Genomic DNA, 27996 nt, shown 5'->3' on the forward strand with positions numbered 1-27996 from the left:
AACTCCAAGTAGGAATTTGGGCCTCGTGATTGATTTGGCACCCCTGGGTAACTGACTCAAGTAGCATTGTTTCAGATCACCCCCCATTGTTGATGATGATCAACATTTCTCCGATGAAAATAGGGATGTCCTGTTGCATAACGATAATAACGATGATGATAATAATGATTTTATTATTTATACCCCACCCATCTGACTGGGTTACCCCAGCCACTCTGGGCGTCTTCCAACATACATAAAAGCATAATAAAACATTAAACAAACTTCCTTGTGCAAGGCTGCCTTCAGATGTCGTCTAAAGGTTGTACAGTTCCTTATCTCCTTGTCTTGGGGGTTGCATAATTCCATGCCCTCTGGTGAAAATAGGGACGTCCTAAGGAAAAGTGGGATATTCTGGGATCAAAGGGTCTGGGAGTGTGCCTTAACTGTGCATGTATGTACCGTATTTTTTGCTCTATAAGACTCACTTTTTCCCTCCTAAAAAGTAAGGGGAAATGTGTGTGCGTCTTATGGAGCGAATGCAGGCTGCGCAGCTATCCCAGAAGCCAGAACAGCAAGAGCGATTGCTGCTTTCACTGCGCAGTGGTCCCTCTTGCTGTTCTGGCTTCTGCGATTCAGAATATTTTTTTTTCTTGTTTTCCTCCTCCAAAAACTAGGTGCGTCTTGAGGTCTGGCGTAGAGCGAAAAATACGGTACTTGGAATTCAGTTTTAATGTGATTTGAGTTTGCTCAGTTTGAGACCAGCAGCACTTTTGAGGGGTGCTGAAAAGAGTGTGTGGCTCAGGGCAACGCTGCAACGTTTGGCCTTCAGTTCTGGCGAAACAAGCTCTTTCATAACTGTGCTAAAACAGTCACCAGCCTGCTCAGTTGCATCAGGGTTGTTGTGTGTGTTTTTATTCTGGCACCAGCCAGCCATTCTGGGACTCCCAAATGCTTCCCCCAGCTTTGGCTAGAAAGTGACGTTTTTAGGAGGTCAACTAGGGAGGGGAAGGGAAAGATTCCTGGTTTAGAAGGGATTCCCCACATGGCCTATATATGGCTCTTGGCGTGTTCTTCCAAGACCTGCTGACGCGAGCCGCTGCCTGTCCAGCTGCTGACGTCCAGCGGTGGGTGGGACACCCTTTACGCTTTCTCTGACGCCGCTGTGGGCTTGGCTTCCTCTGAAACACAAACATGCGTGCATTCAGCGCTCTGCCTGCCAAACCCCACGAAGCAGTTCCCGGCCCGGCCCCTGATGATTGAAACCAGCTGTGGGCTGCTGCCCTCCGCCGCCGCCGCCGCTGGCCGCCTGCCAGATGGCTCCTCTTGGCCAAGGTGTTCGCTACACCTGCAGCTTTGCTTGAGATGAAAGAGGGAGAGAGCGAGGGAACAGAGCGAGGAACACCAGTCCGGCTCCCGTGCGATCAAAGGCAACACTCCTTTCAAGACAGCAAATAACTTAACCTATGGAACTTTCTGTTACGGGTGAGTCACACTTCGAAGCAAGGATTCCTTTTGCGGGGAGAACCCAGGAACTAATTGTGGCTACAAGCCTTCTGAGCAAAATAAGACCGATGCTCTTTAGATAGAAGGGCTGAGTTTCTGCCTGGAAAGGAGCTGATGGTTCCATCCACGATTTTATCGAGCTGCATTTTTATTTTTTTGTTTGGTTGTGAGTCACAGGTGTTTTTTGCAAATAGAAACTGCCTTAAACAGTTCGGCCAATTAAAATGAGCTGCGGGGAGTGTGCAGGAGAACTATTTACCCTGGAATAAATAATTATGCTAACTGGGGTTTTTTAATCCACCGCAGTGGTATTAAAGGGTCCATTCTCCACTCTGCCAAGGGATGCCCAAGGAGCAAGGATGTTAGTTTGGGTCATTGGTGGTGGTTGCCCTGATCTGAGGTAAAGGGAAAGGGACCCCTGACCATTAGGTCCAGTCATGACAGACTCTGGGGTTGTGGTGCTCATCTCGCTTTATTGGCCGAGGGAGCCGGCGTACAGCTTCCGGGTCATGTGCCCAGCATGACTAAGCCGCTTCTGGCGAACCAGAGCAGTGCACGGAAACGCCGTTTACTGTCCCGCCAGAGTGGTACCTATTTATCTACTTGCACTTTGTGCTTTCGAACTGCTAGGTTGGCAGGAGCAGGGACCGAGCAACGGGAGCTCACCCCATCGCAGGGATTCAAACCGCCGACCTTCTGATTGGCAAGTCCTAGGCTCTGTGGTTTAACCCACAGCGCCACCCGCTTAAAGAAGGGGTGAAGAACTTGCAGCTCTCCAAATGTGGTTGGACTACAGTTCCCATTATCCCTGACCATCTGGCCAGGGCTGATTGGAGTTGGAGTCCACCAGCAATCCAGATATCAACATTAGACTATGAGAATATTCCCCCCACCCACCCTTCAACCAGGCCTGAGCAAATAGGAAAGATCAACAGTTTAGCCGCCCTGATTATGTGAGAGGGGATGGGTACAATTACGGCGAAGGATGTATGGTTTCCTAAACACAAGACGGCCTTTATTGCAAATCCGGACTCTTCCTCTTAACGGTGTTGCTTTTCTTGGAAGTTCTCTCCAAAACCCAGTTTGACATGTTCGTACACTTTGTCCTCTACCTGTGTTCCTGTGCCAGGAAAGATACATTTACTTTCTGCCAGTCAAAATGCTTATGGCAGGACTCCCTGGATACATGTGCCGCAGGTGTACATTGCCTAAGGGAAGGGAACTTCCTGAACAATAAAGAAGTCATTTGGGGTCAGGAGGCTTTGGAGAAGGCCTCTCTTCTTTAGTTTTTCCTTCTGTAGAAGCGGAGAGAGCTATCTCCTGCTTCTCCCCAGACAGGTTTAAGAGTCTCCTCTCCTTCAATGATGGGCTTTACATACTGACTTCAGTTCTGACTCCGCCACAAATTTTCCCCGTGAACACAGACCCGCCAACATCAAAATAATTTTGCTTCCTGGAGAGACTTTACCAGAGTTTTGTCATGAATCAGTGGAAGCTGTGGGTTGGGCGATTCAAGATTCACTGGCCTGGATTGAATCTAACAGATATACAGGCCCAGTGACTGATCAGAGAGGGAACGTTAGATAAAGCACAATTGCTGAAACTAAGCACGTCCCAAACGTGTACTAACCTAGAAGGGAGAAGCGCTGGGTGCCACCTGTAAAAAACCAGAATACATGTAAATTTCTCCTCAGATAACGTGAGCCTAAAATCTAGGATCCAACTATTTTGCTTAACTTGCCAGCATTCATTTATTTATCGCATTTGTATCCCAACTTTCTTCCAAGGGCCTTGGGGTGGCAAATGAAGGATGTACAGTGGTACCTCGGGTTGAGTACTTAATTCGTTCCGGAGGTCCGTTCTTAACCTGAAACTGTTCTTAACCTGAAGCACCACTTTAGCTAATGGGGCCTCCCGCTGCTGCCGTGCCACCAGAGCACGATTTCCGTTCTCATCCTGAAGCAAAGTTCTTAACCTGAAGCACTATTTCTGGGTTAGCGGAGTCTGTAACCTGAAGCGTATGTAACCTGAGGTACCACTGTACTTGTTGCATCCTAAAAACCAGCTTTGCAAAGTAGACCAAGCTGAAAGACCACGATTGGCCCGAGATTGTGAAATCTGCTTTGTTGCTGAATGGGGTTCCGACCCTGGCTGTCCCAGGCTGTCCCGAGTCCTTGCGGTGTTCCTGTGACACACCTTGCCCACAGGACTTTTGTATCGTCAAATCTGCCTGCTACGCCTGCCTTGAGGAGGCAAAAGGCCTACGTCAGCCTTTCTCAACCTGTGGGTCCCCAGATGTTGTTGAACTACAACTCCCATCACCCCTAGCTAGAAGGCCGGAGCTCAGGGATGATGGGAGTTGTAGTCCAACAACATCTGGGGACCCACAGGTTGAGAACCGCTGGCCTAGGGCCTCAGCTTGTTTAGTTACCCAGCTTTGAGGTCTTCATCAGAGAGAGGCACCACCTACAATCCTGGGAATGTTTCCCTCCTTCGAAGCTTTCTGTACCCTCTCGAATATCCTGCAACACCAGCCAGGAACTCGGAGCCTCTTGCAACATTCATGTCTAGAACACTCCGTTGGCAGGCTAGGAGGACTTTGTACCTTTTGTTAATCCGGTTTGCACCTGGGCTGCGGGGAGGGGGCACAATCTTCCACTTTCCAGCTGCTCTCTTCAATCCCGAAGCACAATGCGCAATATCGGATCGCGCCTAGTCAGGGTTTCTGCCACTGGGCAGAGCAGAATGCCCGGGACCTTGTTCTGCCTGGGGACAGGGTAGCTTTTGTGCGTTAGAATCCAGGAATTGCACAGCGCATCTCCATCTCGGAGTGTGGGCAGCTGGCAGATTTTGAATGCTGCCTGGCTGCCTTGCACAAAGGGTGGCAATGCCCAGAGTCCTTTGTGTCAGCACCAAAGGTTCTTGGATCTGACTTCCTTCTGATTGTTTCTTCATCTGCTGTGTCTCGGCGGGGGGGAGGGGGGATGGAACGAGTAGCACATCCCATCAATGGCAGAGAGGGAAACAGGCGAGACAGTGGTGGTGGTAATGAGAATTCATCCAGCCTTTGACCACCCATTCACAGTGATCCTCTGCAAAAAAAAATATTTGCCAGATGAGGACATAAGCAACCAGTAACAAAGTCCATATTGTAAAAGATCCATTTGGCAGACTTATGAATCGACCCAAATCCTGCCTCACAAGGGGAAACATTTGTGAAGTTTTCTATAATGTTGTCACACGGTTTGATGCCTCTCTGTATTCTTTGTATGGAAGTTCATACAAGGATTTGGGGGCCACTGCGAAAAGGCCCTGCGACTGCCACATCGCTTTACCCTCCCCGCCCACTTTTGGACAATGGTACTCTGAAGACTCTCAAGGGGGTGTGTAAGTGAGAGATTGGTGGAAGAACACCGAGACGCCTCCGAGAAAAGACATCTGGTACGGAAACACTTTTAATAACTCAGCAAGCGGCTTGCTACCCTTCCTGGCACCCAGTTCCAAGCTCTGAAGTCTGACGCGCAAGTTGGGAACACTCTGAAACGCAAGGGTTGCCTTGGGAACAAAACCCGAGTACCAGGCTTGCAAGCCATCTTTTCTTTAGAACCAGACTGTGCCGGAACAGTTTGTGTAGTTAATCTATCTTCTCTATGGGATGACTTGGATGCAGCTGGCGGTACATGGTGTTGCTGGGTGTTAAAGCAGGGTCCAACTTGGCAGCGGATGTAGGGCTGGCTGCTTGTCTGATGGGTAAAAAATAAATAAAAAGTCTTGTTTTGTTGCACTAGAACCATAACAACAAGAGTTTGGGTTGGTTTTTTCCCCCTCCCCTGTTATTAGCATGAGTTTGGAACTGAACTATTCTTCAAATCAATTGGTACGAGAGATTATGGGCGTTGTAATCCAGCAAGACGCGGGTGGCGCTGTGGGTTAAACCACAGAGCCTAGGACTTGCCGATCAGAAGGTTGGCGGTTCGAATCCCCGCCACGGGGTGAGCTCCCGTTGCTCGGTCCCTGCTCCTGCCCACCTAGCAGTTCGAAAGCACATCAAAGTGCAAGTAGATAAATAGGTGCCACTCTGGTGGGAAGGTAAACGGCGTTTCCGTGTGCTGCTCTGGTTCGCCAGAAGCGGCTTAGTCATGCTGGCCACATGACCTGGAAGCTCCCTCGGCCAATAATGCAAGATGAGCGCCGCAACCCCAGAGGCAACCCCAGAGTTGGTCACGACTGGACCTAATGGTCAGGGGTCCCTTTGCTTTGCCTTTAATCTAGCAAGATCTGTAGGGCTAAGAGTTCCTGATCTTTGACGTAGTGTCCAGCAGTGATCAAGTTGTGCACTGATCTTGTAGTGGGGGGGGGGGTCGTGAATACAAAGACTTCTCCCTCCTCTCCAGTGTCTTTTTAAATTATTGAGCCAAGGATGGTGTTTCTCCCTTTATATATATTAATAATGATATAAATAGAATTTTGTCCTCTTCAATAGCGATATCCATTCTCAGAGTGCTGATCGTTATGTAACCGACAGCTGCGTAAGGTACCAGCAGGCTTTGGGGAAACCCAATAGATTTGCAAATGTACAATAAATATTTGGGAGGGTGGGGGAATCTTTAAAAAGCTCAGAGCAACCAAAGAGAACCAGTCACATGGAATACTGATTGACTGCTGGGGAAAGCTGAAAACTGGATGGGTAGCGGCAGAGAACGGGAATAGGGTTCCTGGAATCCTGAAAATCAGTTTGTTCCGCCCTGCAACATTGCTTTATATATGCCAAACGTACTCGATTAATTCAGGCTTTCTACCTAGATGATTCTGACTTCTAGACCTGATCGGATGATAAAAACCAATCTGCCTTCTGAATTTCGAATTACATAATTACTGTTTCAACGCGTTTGTTCAAGAGTGGAAACCCAGTGTGCGTCGTTTTCCATGTGTACATAGCAGGTTCCTTGCTTGATGGTTTTAGAAATTATTTTGAGTGTAGGAGAGGCACAAAGGCTTTACTAGAAGCACAGAGAGATCTGAGTAGGTTTTCCCCTGGTCTCCACCCCCACTGGCAAGCCACATTTCCATGCTTTCAAGAGAAGGGCTTGCCTTGCTCTGAGACTTCAATACGGCTGCAGACCTCAAACCACTTCGAAGTGCCTTTAAATTGTTTCAGAGTGGAACTTTCCATTGAATTAATGTGAGGACTGGTTGTCGTCTACATATACATGCCTTTCAAATAGCTTTTTAAACTCTGAGGTCTCCTGCCTAGCAGTCTGGTTTTTGCCTTTTTGGGGGTGCTCCTCTCATTTTCTGCTCTTCTTCTAGAGTAGCCGTCAACTACCGTACATTTTTACTGGCCAGCTGAAAGCAACAGAATGATTTTGGACTATTTAAAGAAATGTTACAGTTTGATGAATTTGCGGGCAGGATTTGAATAACGAGTAAAGAAAGAATTAGGACTTATTGTAATATTGTTAGGACATAAGAGATAGAAAACGGGGGGGGGGGATTCATGGAAAACAAGATGGGAAGTCAAAAAAAATTAAAAAATATGATTTATTGGAGTGTATATGTAGAATTTTTTACAGAAAGTTAATGTTTTATTTTTAAAAATTCCTTCTCAATCATTTCCAAATTCATTGGTCACATCAGGATTCTCTCATTCTCCCAAAGAGCTCAAGATGCCATAAAGGAGGTTATTATGTTTTTTATACTTGCAAAAAACCTGTGAGGGAGGCTAGGCTGAGGAAATCAGTGACTGATCTAAGAAGAGGGGTTTTGGGGGGGGGCTAAGCAATTTTTTTGCTCAGAGTCCAGTCCTGGATTCATGATTCTTCCCCCCAAAAAATATTGAAAACACAGTGTTCTATGGGGAACCTGATACAGAGAAATTGAGCCCCTCTGAGGACAGAGGATTGGCTAGATCAGAGATGGAGAAGCATGGTAATCCAGATGTTGCTGGACTCAGTCGTCCCTGGCCGAGGTCGATGAGAGTTGGAACGTGTCCAGAGGAGGGCAACCAAAATGGTCAAAGGCCTGGAAACGATGCCTTATGAGGAACGGCTAAGGGAGCTGGGCATGTTTAGCCTGGAGAAGAGGAGGTTAAGGGGTGATATGATAGCCATGTTCAAATATATAAAAGGATGTCACATAGAGGAGGGTGAAAGGTTGTTTTCTGCTGCTCCAGAGAAGCGGACACAGAGCAATGGATCCAAACTACAAGAAAGAAGATTCCACCTAAACATTAGGAAGAACTTCCTGACAGTAAGAGCTGTTTGACAGTGGAATTTGCTGCCAAGGAGTGTGGTGGAGTCTCCTTCTTTGGAGGTCTTTAAGCAGAGGCTTGACAACCATATGTCAGGAGTGCTCTGATGGTGTTTCCTGCTTGGCAGGGGGTTGGACTCGATGGCCCTTGTGGTCTCTTCCAACTCTATGATTCTATGATTCTATGGTACCAACAACAGCTGGGGGATGTCAGGTTCGCATCCCTAAGCTAAGTCATCTTCAGATTTCCAGTAGCGCCAGGATTCTGTGACTTGGATTTTAGTAGTGTCCCTCTATAATCTATTTACCAACCCGACATTTTAAAAACAAACCAACAAGGCACCGTTGGTTTTAATTCCTGAAATTTTAGGGTTTGTCCCCCCCCCACCCCGCAAAAAACCCCAGCATTTGAGAGTGCTGGGGTAACCAGCCAATTGACAATGACATTCCTCTCCTCAGCAGCTGCTCTGGGATTCCGGCCAAGTCTTCAGCTCAAACATGCAAGAAAAACGCATCTTGTTACGCAGTCGGTCTTAACAGGCGCGAGGCCTTTAAGCAAACCCAGAGGCTGCTGAGGCTAAAAATATTTTTAACAATAGGAAAATACATCAATCTTTCCGGCTGCCGAGTTATCGGCGTCTTTTATGCTTGGCCTACAAAATTCCACTTGGAGGTTGCAGCCCCTGATGTATCGCCAAGTTGGAAAATGGGGAGCGGGGGGGGGGGAGTGGGAGTAGACCAGGCAGAGGAAAAACTCCTTCCGCCCTGGGCTGACTTTGTTTTTGTGACACTAAACTCCCGGCAAAGTGGCTGGGGCCTCTGGAGTTTGACCACTGGGGCAAGGATCTTTAAGGCACAGCTTTATAAACACATACACACAGCCTGATCTTATATGCTTGTTTACTCAACAGCACGCCACGCTGAGTTCAGCAGGGGTCCTGAGGCTGGCAACACAAGAACGGGGCCTTATCTGCAGTGGCTCCCCGTTTGTGGAATGCTCGCCCCAGGCAGGTTTGGCTGGCACCTTCATTATACACCTTTAGGTGCCAGGCAAAAACGTTATTGAGTTGTTTTTACTATTTATGTTTTTATATTGTGATTTTATCTTATGAACTGCCCTGAGACCTGCGGGTATAGGGTGATGTACAAATTTTAATAATGATGATGATATTAGCACGACAGCCTTTGCATTGGCTATACAAGTAGGGGCCTGTAAAAGTAAAGGGAACCCGGACTATTAGGTCCAGTCGCGGACGACTCTGGGGTTGCGGCGCTCATCTCGCTCTATAGGCCGAGGGAGCCGGCGTTTGTCCACAGGCAGCTTCCGGGTCATGTGGTCAGCATGACTAAGCCGCTTCTGGCGAACCAGAGCAGCGCACGGAAACGCTGTTTACCTTCCCACCGGAGCGGTGCCTATTTATCTACTTGCATTTTGACGTGCTTTTGAACTGCTAGGTTGGCAGGAGGAGGGACCAAGCAACGGGAGCTCACCCTGTTGCGGGGATTCAAACCGCCGAACTTCTGATCGGCAAGCCCTAGGTTCTGTGGTTTAGACCACAGCGCCACCCACATCCCTACTTGCAACTAATTTACCTGCTTGTAACTCATTTGCCCTCAAAGTAGTCTTTGCCATGCAGTATTATTATGTGACCTTTAAAAGAAAAGGAGGGATTGGCTTCTAGGAGGGGAAAGGCCATATTTTATTGAATTGCCATTTTTTTTGGCACTGCTTTTTAGGAGGCAGGTGCCCTTGGTGCTGTTCTTGGTGCTGCGGGTTAACATAAGAGCAGCTCTGCTGAATTGGATCACAGCTCCATCTAGCCCTGGGCTCTTGCCTTCTGCAGTGGCTGGGAGTTACATGCCTTTTGGGAAGTTCACTGAATGAGGCCTGTGGACAATAGACCTTTCCCGATTCTGCTCCCCAGCAGCTGTTGTTCAGCAGCCTAACTTGCTCTAAACATGGAGGTTCTGTATAGCCACTGCAGCTTTATCAAGTAATGCCTGGCACACTGCGAAGTGATCTTTCTCCCCACCCACCTTCTTTCCTTGTGAATAAGGAACTCAGAATATCATTTTAGCTTCGCAAGAGCCCTGCAGCAGAGATACTGACATGCCCTGGGCTACTCACTTAACCTTTCCTGTACTATTCTCAAGTAAATTTGGAAGTAAATATGGAAGTGAGAGCTGGACCATAAAGAAGGCTGATTGCCGAAGAATTGATGCTTTTGAATTATGGTGCTGGAGGAGACTCTTGAGAGTCCTATGGACTGCAAGAAGATCAAACCTCTCCATTCTGAAGGAAATCAGCCCTGAGTGCTCACTAGAAGGACAGATCCTGAAGCTGAGGCTCCAATACTTTGGCCACCTCAGGAGAAGAGAAGACTCCCTGGGAAAGACCCTGATATTGGGAAAGATGGAAGGCACAAGGAGAAGGGGACGACAGAGGACAAGGTGGTTGGACAGTGTTCTCGAAGCTACCAGCATGAGTTTGACCAAACTGCAGGAGGCAGTGGAAGACAGGAGTGCCTGGCGTGCTCTGGTCCAGGGGGTCACGAAGAATCAGACACAACTAAACAGCAACAACAAGTAAATTTAAGCCCAGGAATCTAGTCCACAGCAGCTTCTGTATTCTGACAAAGCAGAGAGGTTGTATTCAGTGAAGGCCTACTCAGCGCAGACCCATTGAAGTTAATGAACGCAAGTTGGTCATGATTATTAGCTAAAGTGGCAGACCTTCCAGGTGTCCCTATTTTCCAGGGACAGTCCCGGATTTACAGAAGCTGCCCTGGTTCCTGATTTCATCCTGGAATGTCCCGCTTTTCCTTAGGGCACCCCTATTTTCACTGGATAAATGTTGGAGGGTACAGAGTTATCCAACCCCCGAGCCAAGGAGATAAGTAACTCTACCATCTTTAGAAAACATCTGGAGGCAGCCCTGTTTAGGGAAGTTTTTTATAATAATAATAATAACAATAATAATAATAATAATAATAATAATAATGTTTTATGTTTTTATATATGTTGGAAGCTGCCCAGAGTGGCTGGGGCAACCCAGTCAGATGGGTGGGGTATAAATAACAAAATTATTGTCATCATCATCATCATTATGGAGCATTAGCACAGCTGTAGTAGGTCAAAGAAAGTGGCTACAGATTGAGAACCCTCATTTGGGACCTAAAACAAGCAGTGGGGAGCCATAGAGGCAAATCAGCCCAAATATTTGACTCTTACTGGCAAAGGACCGCAAGATCCCACACTGATGACAATATGCCTTTCAGCTAGTCTAGAGTTAATTGTAGTACCCTCTGATTTCTTGTGCTGCCTGTTCATTCCAAAATCCAGGACTCCGTGAATGAACCTGAATGAAATCCGTTAATCCCACTAGAACCAAACCCTGAAAAGTCTTCACCCATGTTTGTTGGCTTCCTCTTATGACTCTTGGTTATTACAACCCAATAGAACAGGCTATGCAAACTATGAAAAGTAAAGAAAAGAGAAAGTGCATTTTAAAGGCATGCTTGCTCCAATGACTTGTCTCCCAGGTTATCTTACCTGAACTATAGCCTGGAAATTTTTGTGGACAATTTGGGACTGGCAGTAGCACCTAATGGGTACTTTGACTCTTTTGATTTGAGGGGGATGTGATGGTGGAGGCTAAGGTTTTTGAATATTTATTGGTTTGGCGCTTTTCAGGCAAACCTCCCAAAGCGGTTTCCGTAAGGTTCTTGCAAAAAAATAAACATTGATTTTTTTTACCCAAAATTTTTTTAGACTGGAACAGACAACATCTTTATTTAACAAAAGCTGTTACCGCATCTTCTCACTCACTCTCAGAGCAAGATTGTTCGTTGTTGCGTTTTCTCTGATATTACTGGTGTTCATATAGAATAGATTTAGGTTTTATTGCGTTAAGTTTAGCTTGTGGAGATGTGAAGGTGGGGGAGGGGAATTAGGAGGGGCTGTGCCCCCCCCCAAGTTTTGCTTATTTCCACGCCCCCTGTTTGTTTCTAAAAAAATACAGGAGGAAGTGGTTCCAGAGTTCCATTTTTCCAGAGTTTTACCAGAACTTGCCTTAAAAGCTGGGGGGGGGGGGGGACTGGCGGGCTGTTAAGGTCTTGTAAACAAAATTGCAGAGAGTAAAATCAAGATTTGGAAGTGGGCTTAGAAAGCCGGCTGGGAAAGAGAATGAGGCTTCTCTGAGGTTGTGGAGGCAGGGATGACTGCCAGTGCCTTGTTTGTGGCAGAGAACTACAGTGGTACCTCGGGTTAAGTACTTAATTCGTTCTGGAGGTCCGTTGTTAACCTGAAACTGTTCTTAACCCGAAGCACCACTTTAGCTAATGGAGCCTCCTGCTTCTGCCGTGCCTCCAGAGCACGATTTCTGTTCGCATCCTGAAGCAAAGTTCTGAACCTGAAGCACTATTTCTGAGTTAGCAGAGTCTGTAACCTGAAGCGTCTGTAACCCGAGGTACCACTGTACTTCTTTAAAAATTATTTATGGTTGGGGCATGCAAGGAAAGCCCCCCAGCCAACAACAGGTGCACTGGGGCACGTGCAGAAAGCTTGACCTAGTTTTCTGGACTCCTGAGTCACCCTTGTCTCTAGTTTCCCTTGTTTGATTGAGCAAAACATGCGCAGGGCGGGGGGGGGGGAGGGGTTTCCACCAGGCTCTTTCCCAAAACAGAGCCAGCCAACTAGAGATGGTGATAAAGGGCAAATGATTGATGCAAGCTGGCAGGGCTCTGCCCTCGTCTTTACACTAATTTCCCTAGCCTAATTTATTATCCACTTTGGAGATCTAGTGAGCTTCAGATTCGCTGCAGCTTTTTCCCCCAGCACCAGCGTTATAAATGTGCAGAGTATGGTTTTCTTGGTTTTTTTATTTACGGTATTTATTGTTTCTAACTTTTTAGTGCTGCCAGTAGTATTGAACATTTGTGAATAATTAACAAGTATCCTGCCCCTAGTTGGGTTGTATGGGAGAGAAGTAAGGACATGTACTACAAACAGTGGCATAGCGTGGGTTGCCAGCACCCGGGGCAAGGCAAGTAATTTGCGCCCCCTAACCCATGGATTTTAGTAGGGGCAGAGAGCTGCGAGTGCGAGCGCGCCCCCCCCCCCCGATGTTGCGCCCGGTGCGGCCGGCCCCCCTGCACCCCCCACGCTACGCCACTGACTACAAAGGATGTGTGCATCATCTGAAAACACAGTACATAGTTGATTTGGGTGCATAATATTTTTTTAGAAAAGTTGTTTAATTTACAGATATATTATTCTTGGTTAAATGAATTGAAACTCTTGATTTTTAACATTTCTTCAATCGGGTTGTAAGCTTAGTGGTAGTGCATTTTCAAAGCATGGGGGGAAATATATTTTAAATATTTTAAAAATTCTACTTATGCAATTGTTTAATTTTATAACCAAGCTAACCCCCACCCCGCCCAAAGATAGGGACTTAAGGCCTTAGGTTCCCAGGCCATCTCTCATCAATACAGTAGCCAGACCTGCTTAGCTTCAGCTCAGTCATGTGCCTTTTAAAACCACGCCGCAGGGGCCAATTAATTGCATTGCAAGAAGGCAAAAACCTGGAAAACATCCCAGCCTTGGTTAAATGGGGTTAGAAAAGCGAAAGTCATGCCCTCGCTGAAATTGACTCTCACCATCGGATTGCAACTTTTGTTTATTTCTCTGTAGTGGGTCTTGTCCCTATGCCTTTCACAGCAGCGGGGGATGCAGAAATCATGTTTTCCCATCTCCAGGCCAAGAAGGTGGAGGTGTGTGTGTGGGGGGGGTTCCTCTCGTCTAAATTCACCGTGCGCTGTTATTGAAAACGGAGGGGACGAGGCTTGCAAACAAAGCAACGCTAAAAATGTTGCAAACCAAATTCCGCTCGCATTATCCCCAAATACTCCTGAGAGGGAGCGGCAGCTCTTTGTATTCATGGTGGTGGTGTCGTGGCTTTTGCAACGATCAGGGCAGAGAGCATCGCCCGCCCCCCCCATGCCGCTTCTCATCGTTCCTCTTCCTCTCGGTGGGCATCTTCTAAATGAAGTCTCGGGGCGTTCCGCCGGCCCCTGCTCCCAGGAAAGGGGAGGAGCCGCTGCTTCGGGCGACTATGGGAGGGGAGGGCCCTGGAAGCACAGACGCGAGAGGAGTTTGGGGTTGTCCTGAGAACCTCGTGGCTGGCAGGGAGGGACGGAAGGAGGGAGGGGTGCAACCACCGCCCGGCTGGGGGGGTTGCCGGCGTGTCTGCAGCGCTGCGAGAGCTGCCTAAGCCGCGGATCCGAGCGCTGCTAGGAGCTCGCCTTGCAAGACAGCGCTCGCCTCTTGCATCGCCCGGTCTTTTTTTATTATTATTCTTTTGCCGTCGCCCCTTCATTTCCGTTCCCTGGATCCTCCCGTTCCCCCTTTTGGTTTTTCCTATGACACTTTCTCTCGTCTCCCCGGCTTAGGGAAAGGGCTCTATTTTTAGCCGGGGGCAGCTCGTTCTATTTTTAGATCAAACAATTCCAAGGCGTGCGTCAATGGAACCCCGCGTGCGTCACCCGCGCAGACATTCCAACCCCTCCCCTCGCTCCGCGGGCGCCGGAACATTCCGCCCCTTTTTGCCTTGTATGGTGAAGCCTGCAGCCCGGCGCGTGCGTCAGAGGATCCCCCCTCCTTCCCTGCCCACCCCTCCGCCTGTGCGTCACAGAGAGCTTAAGAGAATCTCCTGGCCACGGGCTGGTGAGCCCCAGTGGCTTACTCGGCGTCTAGACGGCGTGCAGATCTCTCTCTCGCGCGCATCTCTCGGCTGCCGCGGACCAGGAGGAAGGCAATCGCTGCCGCCAAGCCCTCGATGCAAGCTTGACTTTTTTATTTATTTATTTTTGGAGGGAGGGGAAGGCTCCCCCACCACCAAAAAGAACCCATTTCGAAAAGAGAACCCAAAAGTGGAAGGAACTGCAGCAAAACGATCTCTGAGCTGACTTGGGTACGTGGATTTTCTTAAATCTCTGCTTTTTTTCTCTCTCTCCCGGAAAGTGCTTAAGATGCGCGCCCGAGGGTCGACTTTTTGGCAGATGTAGGGGGGGGTTGCATGGGGAGGGGTGCGGAGAGATGCGGGATGCGTTTTGTTTTGGAAGGCGGAAAAAAGAACTTTGTAGTACACGGATTGTAGCGCGTTGCTTTGTGCCCGGGGTGCTCTTGCACGGTGAAAAGTTGGCTGTGCAGGAGATCGGGGCGGGGGCGGTTATATCTTTTGGGCTGGGGAAGCTTCTACTCCGGAAAGTTTTTTTCTGCAAAATGGGAAGGCTAGGTATAGACACTGCTTAATGTATGCATTCTAAATCCAGGACTTGAGGTGCAGCGGACCCTTGCAGATCTAACTCGTTTATCTTGGTGCATCTTAGCGGGTGAACAGAACTCGGTCCTTAGATTTAAGCCCCACGGAGTTTCTCAGTGATTGGCTCCTAAGTAGGTGTGTCTAGGCTTGCAGCCTTCGAAAAGTTGCTCTAAGGTGGAGTCAGTGCGTTACCAGGATCTGCAGGGCTGCTCATTTTCATAGTGCAAACATTAAACCTGACGTTACGTTGGCAGCTTCTGAAAGCTGTCCCGCATATGGCTCCTAAGTATAATTGTCTCAGAGGACATTGTTAACTGAGTGGGATAAAAGTGATGCAAGCAAATATTGAAATGAAACAAACGCAGGAGAATTGTTTCTGAATTTCAATCAAACTGCAAAAATATATATGATCCAGTGAGGAAGGTGTGAAATGATGTATTGGGGCGTGTCCCCGCCCCCGCCCGTCCCCCCCCCCCTGGTATGTATTGAAGGAGATGTTGGCTTTTTTGTACTGGAAAAGTGCAAGGGGATTGGATTTGCAGGGTTGGGGGGGGTGGACTGGGTTTGGGCTAAGGAAACTATAATGATGCACTTGTTTCAAGTGTTCAGGGAGCCCACATTTGCATTTTAAAGGATGAAGTTGCAGTAACCTGAGCTTGAGGGAGTTTTGGCAGGTGTGTGCTGGTGAGTTTTAAGCGGTGGGTTTTGCTTTATATATGTATATTTAAACCTCGATTGTGACAGCCGTGTAATCTGACGGGGGGGGGGGAGGATCTTCTGGGGCAAAAGTTTAATGGTGTCTGATTTGGAAGGAAAGCGAGTTTGCATTACTGGAAGGCAACCTGGTGGACGTTTGATAGCCAAAAATACAATGTGCAGCCAGCCTCAGTGGGCTCTGAATAATGAAGACTGTTCTCTTGCAAGGCTGATAACATGGCTTGGCTTTTGTAATACTCCGTATTTTGGAGAGGGGGAAATAAATAATGAGTTCCATCTTTGTTGAGGTTGCCACTGATTTGTTAGACACCTGCAGCTCTCCAGTGAGGCAGAAGTTTCCTTTATCAGGCTGAATGTGCCCTGCCCCCCCCCCCCCCGTGTACAGGTTTCTCCATGACTTCAAGTTTATTTCCTTATTCTGAGGCCACCGGGGAAGAGCTCTTTGTGCCAGATTCTTGTCTGCGTGAGGTAAAGCCTTTGCAGAGTGTCCCCGGGGACATTTGATCCTAATCGGGTTGGAGAATTTTTTTGTAAAGCCAATTGCTGGTCCTCTCCTTGTTTCCTGAACGCAGAAATCCCTCTTCAAGATGGAAAAGGGTGGAGTGGGGGGGACCTGTTTGCATGCAAATTGTGCAGAGGGAAGATTTTGAAGCACCCTCTTATCCGTCTAATTTCTTCCCCCTCCTTCTCAAAAAGAGATGCTCTTCTTTCAATAATAATAATAATAATAGTAAGTTTTGATTTGCAAAGCAGCTTGCTGTCAGCACAGGTGGTGTGGAGCGTAAATCAGAGAGGGCTCCTCCGCCATGGCCTCTTTCATGTGGCTTCTCAGGGGCTTGCAGTTCCTGGCATGTTCTGAGCAACAGGTGCAGCATCAAATTCAAGCACCTGGCACCGTTTTTTTCACAGCTACCAGGGTCTCCTCCTGTTTCTAAGTTGGTGCGCTAGACTTCAAAGGCTGAGGAGCCAGATCACAGCGGGTTTCGTTTTTTGTCACAGTTCCAAATTCATCACGGGCACCTTCTTTTCCGGGCCACATCAACTTTCTGCACGTAAGGTGGAAAACCTAGGTGCGTGAATCAGTTGAGTCTATCAGCTGCGATTATAAAATGGGGGGATTTCATCATAGTTTAATATGAGCTGTTCCTGTGGAAGTGGTGTTCAATAACGAGGTTGGCATCCCGAAGATGTCTACTTGGTCTATTTTGTTTTACTGGAATTAAAATAACAAAGAATGTGGTTTACTAAAAAAAGAAAAAAGAAGTCCCTTTGGATTCAGTGGTAAAGATGCGTGTAGCCCCAATTACAAAAGGGACCTGCTACTTTCATTACATCTCATCCAAATACCCTCCATTAGGAGAAACTGCTGTTGGCAGGCTAAAGCAAGGGGCAAATTGCCTGACAATCAGAACTAGGAAAAATCCCAGGTGGGTGATCTGGGCTTCTTGAAATCTGATGTTGACAGCTCAATAGCTTTGTGCCTGGTTTCTAATTATTGGAAGCTTGTTTTTGTGTCTTGTTGACAGCATGGAGTACAGAGTTGATTGCCATGTCGACTTCTTCAGAAGTCTTTCAGGCGTAGCTTTCCTCATCGTGCCATCCATGTAACTGTATGAAGCTTCACCTGTTTGATTTCTGCCTTCTGCATAGCTGTTAAAGGCATGGGGAGGGGAGTGTGTGGCCACCATCTATAATACCACTAGATAGTTGTACATCTGGGTTGGAATCAACCTAGACCCACCTCCTTCAGGTGGGCTTGAGCACAAGCAATTATTTCCAGCAGTTATCGCTGGAACGTCTTAGCCAATAAACAGTGGGGGTTTCTTCCATAGAGTGGGATGATAACCTCACCCATATGTTCCAAACCAACAGTAAAATTGCACTTGTTGTTCCAAGCCCCCTTAGCTTTAAAACATGCATGAGCATCAGCAGCTACTGTTTTCAGTTCTGAAGTTAGGAACCCTTCCATGGTTAATTTGCACCAACATAATCATGTGCAGAGACAGCGATCTATTCTTACTGTTTCGGCTTTCCGGCAGGGGGTGCTCTTGAGCAGTCTGGTCTGTAAACGCAGGGAGTATTTTAAGCAAAGAGCTAGTAGGTCATATTGTTAGTGCCCAGTTGATTTCTCTAAACTAGGGGTATGAAATCCTTCGCCCCCTCCATACACTAGCCAGCATAGCCAATGCTGTGAGCATTCAGATTTTCTGACCACTGTTGGGGAAAGTTTGCTGGGCTTGAGCGATGATCTGTCTAACCCAGAACAACTACACCAATGTAGATTTGTGTACACACACACACACACACACACATTAATCCTCAGGCTAACTCTGGAATAACTCCAAACTAATGAGATTTATCCAGATGTGCTTCAAGGTAGTTTATGCTTCCTGGCAGTGGTGTAGCGTGGGGGGTGCAGGAGGGCCGGCCGCACCAGGCGCAACATTTGGGGGAGCGCGCTCGCACTCGCAGCTCTCTGCCCCTACCTGGCTTACTCACTCTCTCTCACTGCAGTGCTGGCTGTGCGAATCCGATCCGAGCCGCCGGGTCGCCGCCCACTGTGGAGGGGAGGGTGCCAGGCGTGCGGTGCAGTGCGGAGAGAGAGCGAGGGACTATCTGGGGGAGGGACAGTGCAGCGGGGGGGGCGCAAATTACTTGCCTTGCCCCGGGTTAGGGGGCGCAAATTACTTGCCTTGCCCCGGGTGCTGACAACCCAGGCTACGCCACTGCTTCCTGGTGTCTGTCTTTCTCTGAAACAAGGAATGTTGAGGCACGGCACCTGAATGCCCAAGCTGTGAAATGCAAGAGAAGCCAACTTGTACCAAGATATGTCCGTCTGCAATTTTTTTTAAAGAAGCAAACAAGCCCATGAATGTACAAGAGGTAGCCGTGCCTCCGTTGTTTGTTTGTGATGTGCCACGGAAGCCATTTGTGTTTGGGAAAACAACAAGGCTCTGGAAAGGGCTGGCTGAGCTGGCCAGGTGAATGCGTTGTTATGGAAAGACTGCACCCATTAACTGTTCTTGGGCGGCTGGGGAGGGCTGTGTGCGAGAAGCAGTATACAGGGTGCCGTTGCACACAGGCAAAGCAAGCTCCTGGCATTTGGAGCCTCTCTTGGAGGCAAATGTGCAACTTACAAGCCCCCATTAGATGCTATGAGTCCCTTAGTGCAACACACAAATGCCCGGTTTTCCCATACAGTGGTACCTCGGGTTACATACGCTTCAGGTTACTGACTCCCCTAACCAGGAAATAGTACCTCGGGTTAAGAACTTTGCTTCAGGATGAGAACAGAAATCGTGCTCTGGTGGCACAGCGGCAGCAGGAGGCCCCATTAGCTAAAGTGGTCTTCAGGTTAAGAACAGTTTCATGTTAAGAACGGACCTGCAGAACGAATTATGTACGTAACCAGAGGTACCACTGTAGTTCAGTTGGCCGGTCCCTGAGGCTTTGGGGGAAGAGTTTTGGTCCAGAGTTTGCATGAACACAAAAGGTGTCTTTCTGCAGCATCCCAAAGAGCAAGGTGAAATCCTACTCTGGGAAACAGTTGCAGAACCTCTGCTGGTGTATCCAAACCGCTCCGTAGAAACATAAAAGTAGAACCCTAGAAATTATTGAACCTAATGCAGCCATGCACATTCATTTAAATAGGTCTGCTCTGAGTGCAACTTAGTGGAATACAGCCCTACGTTTTGGCAGCAGGATAGCAATCTGCCCTGACATAAACAAGGTTGTGGGAATAGTCTTCGTTGTTAAAACCCGTGACTATCTACCCCGTGTCATGCTGGTAACAGTCATAAAGGGGATGAACTGTGGGTGTGGTATTGCCGGCATGTTTTGCATGCCACCTGGCCAGGAAAGCCCTTGCTGCCCTGCTTTTATGCCTAGCATGCTCACCTGCTCAGTATTTATACATCAACACTGCTGGAAGGTACGGCTATGGTGGCTGGTTGGAAGGGCTGCTAGAGCGAGTAAAGGGGACAAAACCCATTGCACAAGCTAGCAGCCCTGTTTGCATCCAGAAAATCTCCTGTGCTACCTTTCGAAAGCTCTTCATACAGAGAAGATAGTAAGCAAATGTATGGAATCTCTACAGAAGGCAAGTGTAGAGCTGTGAGATTCCTTTAGAGTCTATGGGGCGGGGCAGGAGTTGCAGGGAGTATTTCCTGACCCCTGAATTGTCCAAATTTAGTGTGTTTTCAGAGCATTGTCAATGATGCGTTCCCTTTTCCTGGACCTGTGACGGCTGCTTGTCTCACCTGAGTAGATCAACCTCTGGACCTGGGGTAGCCAAGGTGTACTAACTTCTTGGTGATGTTAGATGCCAGCAACATCAGCCCCAGCCAGCAGCCAGCATAGGCAAGGGCCAGGCATGATGGGAATTGGAGTCCAGCAACATTAGGAGGGGACCACATTGCCTATCCCTCCTCCATGGGACTCCTTCAGTCTGTAGACAGAAATATCAATAGAAAGTTAGCAGTATCTGTCACACCATTCGACTGATGCTCTCACCTTGCAGCCTTCTTTCCCTGTTCCTCCTTTTGCTAAGAGGCCCCCTTGTTTGAGAAGCCCCAATGGTATTGGCTGTCATCTTGTGCTCTGCCATCCCAGCCGCAATCCCTGAGATTTGATCTCCAGCGAGTGTAATGGAACTATCTCGATTTGTACTACCAAGGGAGATTTGCAGACGTCAGGCCTTCCTCTGTGGGGGAAGAGAGCTAATAAATACTATGTCACAAGGAAGAGCCCAGGGTAGCATCTGTTGCTGTGTTAGAGCACTGTAAATCCTAACAAGCTTTAACAATTAAGTACCAGGGTTCTATTTTTAGGGCAGCAGAATAACGAGCCTGTGTGGCAGCAAGGAAGCTGGGAGTGTGGCGGCACACTGGTATCAAGCAGAGAAGGTTCTTCTTTAGAAAGCAATCGATTGGGGCTAGCCCACCCACTCGTTGGGCAAATGGAACCTTTGGCCCTGATCAGTGTTCGAAATTAGCCAGGCGCATTTTGCACCCGGCTAACGGCCACTTGCAACCAATTGAAGATGCCTGGGTGCCAGGAAGGCGCCTGACATTTCCATCATCTGGAGGTTCGTGCCTGGGGATCACTGGATCTTGACTGTTTTTACACACTAATACCACATCCTGTAGATTTCTACCAGTTATATTTTATCTGCACAATCGGAATGAATTTCAGGAGCCGAAATGCTTTTTCTATGCAGCCTGAGCTGGAGTAGTGAACAATGTTGTAGGTAAACGCTGTGGCTTGTCTTCAGTTACCCCACCCCACTGCCTTGCTCACAGTTACGGAGAATATTCTTATATTATGAACGGTCTGTGTCACCATTCAGAAAAAGAGGTCGGAATAGGCCAATATATATGTGGGCTGTCCCTGGATCAAGTGACTTTCCTTCTTTACGTTCTCAAAAGTTCTTCAGCTATCTCAAGGTTGTCTTCTGATCTAGCCAGATGTTTAGCTGACAACCCATCATGGTCAGTCCATCGTTTGAAAAATAAGACTTTAGAGCTGTCTTGCCCCAAAATGGCAACTAGACATTCTGCTTTGGTGGCTGTAATCTTGGATTAAGAGAGCCTAGTTTATAGATCTGAATTTCTAACACTGGTGATGGCAACTCCCTGGCAGATGCCACTGGAGTGACAAACTTGTTAGAAACCCTGGGGGCTTCTTCTGCCACTTCCTGCCCTGGAAGGAAGTGTGTTGCGAAGGTCAACATTTGGGTGCCCATTCAGGTAACTGAAACGGACCCTTATTTGTGACTTGTTCTCACTACAGCCGAAGCACCTGCCGTTCCATCGGCTTCCTCTGCCCACATGCTTCTCTGCTCTGCCACAGGGATGTGGCGTGTGCTACCTGGCACTCTTTCTAAACTGGGCAAGGAGGGAGGGCATCTTGGTTCAGTTCAGCGGGAGAACCTTCTTTTCCAGAGGCCGGCTGAACCAACAGCAGCTTAACAGAGGGATTGTGGTTCTGACCGGTCCGTAGCCGCAGTTGTCCCAGTGCCACTGCAACCAAAGAGGAGTTTGTTTCCCACCAAGGGGAGCTCCTTAACCTTGTCCTTGGAACTCTGCGTATCTCTGCATTCCGTGATCCTTTACTGCCCATTAAAGCAGAAGCTCCTTCACCAAACAGAATCTAACCTTTAAAGGTCTGTGATATGAATGACATTATCAACTTGCCGCAACTTGCTTACTGTCTTGGTTTTCGCCTGGGTCAAAAACTCCTGTTACGTCTCCTCTTCCACAGGGCGGGGGGACATTTGCTGTTCAACCCCCACAGAGCGTACTTTCAGCATGAGGGTGCCTCTTGGAGGTAAAGGTGGTTCCCCCACCCTGATTTATTGTATCTTGTTTGTGCCAGCGCTTAAATTGCTGCCCAGCTTCAGCCTCAAGAGATAAGGACAGCCCTTCAGAAGAAGCACTTTTTTAAGGTCAATGTGAACAGTGATCAGGCAGAGGTGTGACTCAACAGATAATCCTTTTTTTTCTTTCTTTTTTTACAATCTTCCTCTTCATTACGTGCATGAGAGATGCATGGAGCAATAATGTCTCTCAAGCTTTCCCCCTCCTAGAATCAGCCAGCCGTAAATCTTACGAAATAAGTTTTGCAAAACGACAGCATTCTCTTCTCAGTTTTGTAGGTGTTCTGTCCATCGTTAAGGGGGTAGGAAGCGAAAAGAAAAATGCATGTGAGCTACTTACTGTTAGTGATGTCTGACTATGGATTATGGTTTCCAAGCCCAGCTCTTTTCTTGATAGGAAGGAAACGGCCTAATATCCAAGGACACTTAAGTCCACACTGTTGTTACGTTCCACATAGTATTGTGGGAATATTGAGAGATCCGGAATCAGGGAAGATGAGGACACAAGGAAAAGCTGAAGGTCTGGAGGTGGACCTGGGAAGGCCCAAGCATTGCGGCATCTTGAAACAACATCAGTCAAGGACTTGAGCCCAGTCTCAGTACCTTGGTGGTCTTCCTGTTTAAAACCAAAGCTGTGGGCTCTGTGTCCCTCCCAGTGTTGTTAGACTCTCCCACCAGCCCTGGCCCAGTAATTCCTGGATTATGGGAATTGTGCTCCAGCAAGATCTGTAGGGCCAGTTTCCCCAGCCCTAGTTCAAACCCATTTGAATAACTACCTTTTGCATTTGGAATAAAAAGTTCTTAAAACTTCTCCCCATGCTCCTTTGCTGTCCCTTCACTTCCAGAATATGGCTCCTTGCACAAATGCCTTTTGGCATCTCCATTTTGTCCTCAACCAGCAGGAGTGACGCCCAAATGGGAGCCAGTGTGGTGTAGAGGTTATGAGTGGTGGACTCGTAATCTGGGGACCGGGTTTGCTTCCCTGCTCCTCCACATGCAGCTGCTGGGTGACCTTGGGCCAGTCACACTTCTCTGAAGTCTCTCAGCCCCACTCACCTCACAGAGTGTTTGTTGTGGGGGAGGAAGGGAAAGGAGAATATTAGCCGCTTTGAGACTCCTTCAGGTAGTGATAAAGCGGGATATCAAATCCAAACTCTTCTTCTTCTCCTCCTCCTATTTATTTATATTTCATCCCCTCTCGCTCTGTCTCCTCACTCATCCATCTGTGGAACGTTCTCCCTCAGGAGGTTGTGGGTTCTCCTTCCTTGGAGGCTTTTAAGCAGAGGTTAGATGGCCATCTGTCATGTATGATTTAGTTGAGATTCCTGCATTGCAGGGGGTTGGACTAGATGACCCCAGGGTCCCTTCCTACTCTACAATTCTATGATCCCCATCCAAATGCCTGCACTGGTGAGCCAGCTTCAGGCAGTCCACATGGCCCTCCTCAAGGAAGTAAATAGTGTGAACAAGCATACCCATTCCCTTAAGGGGCATGTGTTTTCTCCTGCAAGCTGCTAGGCATGCCTCATGGGTCCTATATAAGCTGGCTGTTTGGGGGTGGCTTTGCTGGAGGTGGGGCGATGTGATTTTTGTTTTCCTCCTTGCCTTTGAAGCTCATCCTCTGTTGGCACAAGCCAGGATCATCGTCTCAGCTTCAAAGTTAAAAGGATCTTGTGTTGGTTGGTTGCCCAGTTGTGCTGTCGGTTGCATTCTCCGCATTACCAAGGAAACTGTTGCCTAAGGCTTGTGCCCACAGCAGGTTCCCAGCAAATTTGTGCGAGGTGGAAGAATAAGAGTGGAAATGAGCTCACCCAGCTGCATGCCTCCTATTAGGCAAGGAACAATAAACATCGCCCACGCACAACAGTCATGATGCAGATAGCAGGAGGGTCTTTCCTATTGTGTCTTTCCACCCAGTGGTCATGCACCTGTTGGATATCGGATCAGACGGCTAGGAAATAAATCCTTTAAAAATAATGGTGCCTTTTCGTCAGAAATGACCATCGCCATGCACAATGCCCCATAACCAGCTAGATCTACAGACCTTGTTCTTGCTGTTAGCCAGGGGTGTCAGAGACTAGATGTTGCAAAAGAGCGATCCCTGGGAGTCTCTTTTAAGTTGGATAGTTGGCTGCATGTTGCATCTGCCTCTAGTCGACAGTGGCAGCCAGTAAAATGCTGGCGCCGTGCATTTTACAAAGGCAAATGGAGGTGTTTTCATCTAACCCAAAGTGCTGTTATTACCCCAAGGAGATGCATATCTCTAGGAATGCCCAGAGTTTGTGCTTGGCTCTGTTTCCTGCTTATTTGTTTATTAAATTTATATATCGCCCTTCCTCCGAAGATCCCAGAATGGTTCGCAAGATGAAAATACAGGATAAAATTTCCTACAAATTTCCTTCCTCCCATGAACAAAAGGTGCCCCACAGATGTGTAAAGGCCTCCTTTGAGCAGAGGACTCCTTTGCATGAATGAAAAAGGCTGGCATGCCTACATGTATGGGAAACTGAAGAAACTGTTTGCATGAATGGGGGCCAAGATGAGATGAGCACACCGCTCATGTGAGCAGGACAGGCCTTACCATTGGGCATAACAAGTCGGCAATGGCTGGGGGCAGCAGCAAGGTGTTGGAGAACCGGGCTCTTGTGTGTTGTCTGACACCCCCCAGCAACCCTCCTGCTACCCTCAGATGCTTCACCTATATTGTCAGGATGCAGGATTCAGCTACTGGTCCTGTTAGCATCTATGCCTGTTGTTGGGGACAAGGGGTAGCATCTGTCCCTTGCTTCAGGCAGCCCAAACGTCTTGGGCCAGCTCTGTTTGTAAGGGCACTCGCCAGCAACAACATCTGTTAGGCGGTGCTCGCTTTTCCCCTTCCGCTTTCATAGCAGCCATTTAGCCACTGACCTCTCCTGCTAGCCAGCTACTGGACGTGTCTCAAGACTAGGAACACCCACCTTGCCAGCTGTTGGCTGGCGCCCTTTGAGACTGGTTGGGTGGGAGGCCAAAAGCAGGTGGAGCTAGAGAGTCAACAGCAGGTGCAGGCGGGGCTAATGACAGGCAGAGCCAACCAGTGTTGCCCCCATCCTACAGAGCTCTACAATGGGACAACGCTGAAATTAAAGAGGAAGACGACAACAAGCAATACCACTCGCCTGGGCTGTGCATAAGGCAAGGGGCTGGCTGAGGTTACACTGAGATTGGTGGGGCAGTGCCCCCGTTTCCCTAATGGGCCAGCTGCTCCCTCTCAGAGGATATTATATGACCGACTATCCCATAACTGACAGCCGACTCTCTTCTCTTTTCCCTTTCCCCTCCCCTTTGCTCCTAGAGATGCCCTGTATCCAAACCCAATATGGGACCTTGCTTCAGAGCGGAGGCCCCTGTGAGCGCTACCCAGCCGACCTCTTGACCCCCGAGCTTGGCAAACCCACCATGGACCTGGTTAACACAGAGATCACTGCCGCCGCCACCTCTCTGCCCAGCTTCAGCACCTTCATGGACAATTACACCGGTGAATTCGACGCTTTCCTCTACCAGATCCCAGCCGCCAACCCCACGGCCGCCTCCTTCAAGCTGGAGGATTTCCAAGTGTACGGCTGCTACCCCGGCTCCTTCAGCAGCCAGCTGGACGAGACGATGTCCTCCAGCGGCTCGGACTATTACGGCAGCCCCTGCTCCGTCCCTTCCCCTTCCACGCCAAGCTACCAGACTTCCCAGGGGCCATCTTGGGAGAACTCCTTTGGGGCCTATTCCCCCACCCACGCCTACGAGGGCATGAGGCCTTGGGCGGCGGCGGCAACGGAGCCTCCCAAAAGTAGTTCCACCCAGCCCTCCTACTTCTCCTTCGGCCCCTCGGCTCACAGCCCCGGGGTCCCTCCGCAGAGCCCCCTGAAGATGCAGCCGCCCACCCACCAGCACTTGGTGGACGGAGACGTCTTCTCTCTCCCACAACCTTCCTCGTCGGTCAGCTTTTCCCCTTTGCCGCTCAGCCAGGCCTCGCCGGTCCTGGACGGCTCCGGCTTAATGGACAGTTCGCTCTCGCCCAGCAAGGCGCGCAGCCCGGGGTCCAACGAGGGGCGCTGTGCCGTCTGCGGAGACAACGCCTCGTGCCAACACTATGGTGTCCGGACCTGCGAAGGCTGCAAGGGGTTTTTCAAGGTAAGAACAACAACTTTCTGGCTCGCCCTCAAAACTGAGAAAGTTCTCATGTTCTGCTGGTGGTGTTTTTCAGGCTATATCTATGTTTAATGCACTGAAGTCCCCCTCCCCAAAGGATTCTGGGAATTGTAGCTTGCTATGGGTGCTGGGAATAATAATAATAATAATAATAATAATAATAATAATAAATTTTATTTATATCCCACCCTCCCCAGCTGAAGCCGGGCTCAGGGCGGCTAACAACAATAAAACAGTACAAAAGTACAGCACAAACAACACTCTAAAATCATTCATTATAAAATTAATTAATTCAAGCCACTGGCAACCATTGGGCCAGAGCTCCGCGAAGATTGCCGAGGGAGGGAGTCAGGCTGTGCCCTGGCCAAAGGCCTGGTGGAACAGCTCTGTCTTGCAGGCCCTGCGGAAAGATGTCAAGTCCCGCAGGGCCCTAGTCTCTTGTGACAGAGTGTTCCACCAGATCGGAGCCACGGCCGAAAAAGCCCTGGCTCTAGTTGAGGCCAGCCTAACTTCTCTGTGGCCTGGGACCTTCAAGATGTTTTTATTTGAAGACTGTAAGTTTCTCTGTGGGGCATACCAGGAGAGGCGGTCCCGTAGGTACGAGGGTCCTAGAATAGCTCTATGAAAGAGTAAACTATAGTTCCCATGATACTTTTTCTTTTAAAAAAGGGAGAGTCACATGCTTTAAATGTATGGGGTGTGCTTCTGTGTGCTGGATGCTGCTAGGAAAGGCATTCCAGTCCTCCATGTGTCTCTAGAGGCAGTGCAAAGCATGCTGGGACTTTTTGGAGGAGGAGGAGAGGGAGGGAGGAAGCCTCTGCTGTTGACTGCTACAGGGATGAGTCATCGGACCTTTCCCTGGCCTCTCCAAATAAAGGAGGTCTTTGTGAGAGCTCTCTGTCCCCTCACAGGGGTAGGTGGCAAGAGCATTTTTGGAAGGTTGGAGATGAGCTTTCTGCAGGCTACGGGACCTTTAGGGAGCCCTCCGTCTCTCTGAAAAGTTCACATTTGTTCCATCTAGTAACTTTCCACAGCTAAACCCACAACAGCTAGGAATGGGGTTGTTTCCTGGAGTGCAGAATTCCTTTCTGCTGTAAGTAGCAGCCTGCACACACAAGTAAATAGACCAGAGCAGGTATGGGTGAGAGGGGGCCTGTGGCCCTCCAGAGGTTGTGGGACTCCAACTTCGATCGGCCCCAGCCAGCCTGGCTCAGTGGTCAAAGAGTTGATGGGAGTTGTAGTCCAACAATATCTTGAGGGCCATATGCTACTTGTCCCTAGACTAGGCCCTGGCTCTTAGCTGAAAGTTCAGGGAGATGCTTAAGTAGCCAAGCAGTCTCTATGTATTAAGCCCTCAGTATGATCTCCTGGGACGCGGGTGGCACTGTGGGTTAAACCACAGAGCCTAGGACTTGCCGATCAGAAGGTTGGCAGTTCGAATCCCCGCGACGGGATGAGCTCCCGTGGCTCGGTCCCTGCTCCTGCCAACCTAGCAGTTCGAAAGCACGTCAAAGTGCAAGTAGATAAATAGGTACCACTCAGGCGGGAAGGTAGACCACTCTTTCCCAACCTTGGGTCTCCAGCTGTTTTTGCACTACAACTCCCATCATCCCTAGCTAGCAAGACCAGTGGTCAGGAATGATGGGAACTGTAGTCCAAAAGGAGC

The 27996-nt window shown here is 48.7% G+C and overlaps 1 protein-coding gene and 1 long non-coding RNA gene across 4 annotated transcripts in view; one reads left to right on the top strand and one right to left on the bottom strand.

Annotated features, from left to right (window-relative positions):
• The window catches only part of NR4A1 (nuclear receptor subfamily 4 group A member 1), a 41466-nt gene that overhangs the window by 3800 nt on the left and 9670 nt on the right, over positions 1–27996 (top strand). The window contains exons 1-2 of one of the 3 annotated variants that reach the window (XM_083427576.1): positions 1277–1464; positions 25483–26312. In XM_083427576.1, the coding sequence (XP_083283702.1) occupies positions 1446–1464; positions 25483–26312 (849 nt within the window). In that variant the 5' untranslated portion in view covers positions 1277–1445. Of the gene's footprint in view, positions 1–1276; positions 1465–14456; positions 14708–25482; positions 26313–27996 lie in introns of those variants that run through there. The other 2 variants (XM_083427577.1, XM_083427575.1) reach the window with 2 other exon arrangements.
• On the bottom strand, positions 14601–23066 carry LOC310671769. The gene is made up of 2 exons (XR_014508169.1): positions 18503–23066; positions 14601–18161 (listed from the first exon to the last, which is right to left on the bottom strand). It is a non-coding gene; the product is annotated as an uncharacterized lncRNA (long non-coding RNA).

Source organism: Podarcis tiliguerta, assembly GCF_965153285.1.
Source record: "Podarcis tiliguerta genome assembly, chromosome: 2".
NCBI lineage: Eukaryota > Metazoa > Chordata > Lepidosauria > Squamata > Lacertidae > Podarcis > Podarcis tiliguerta.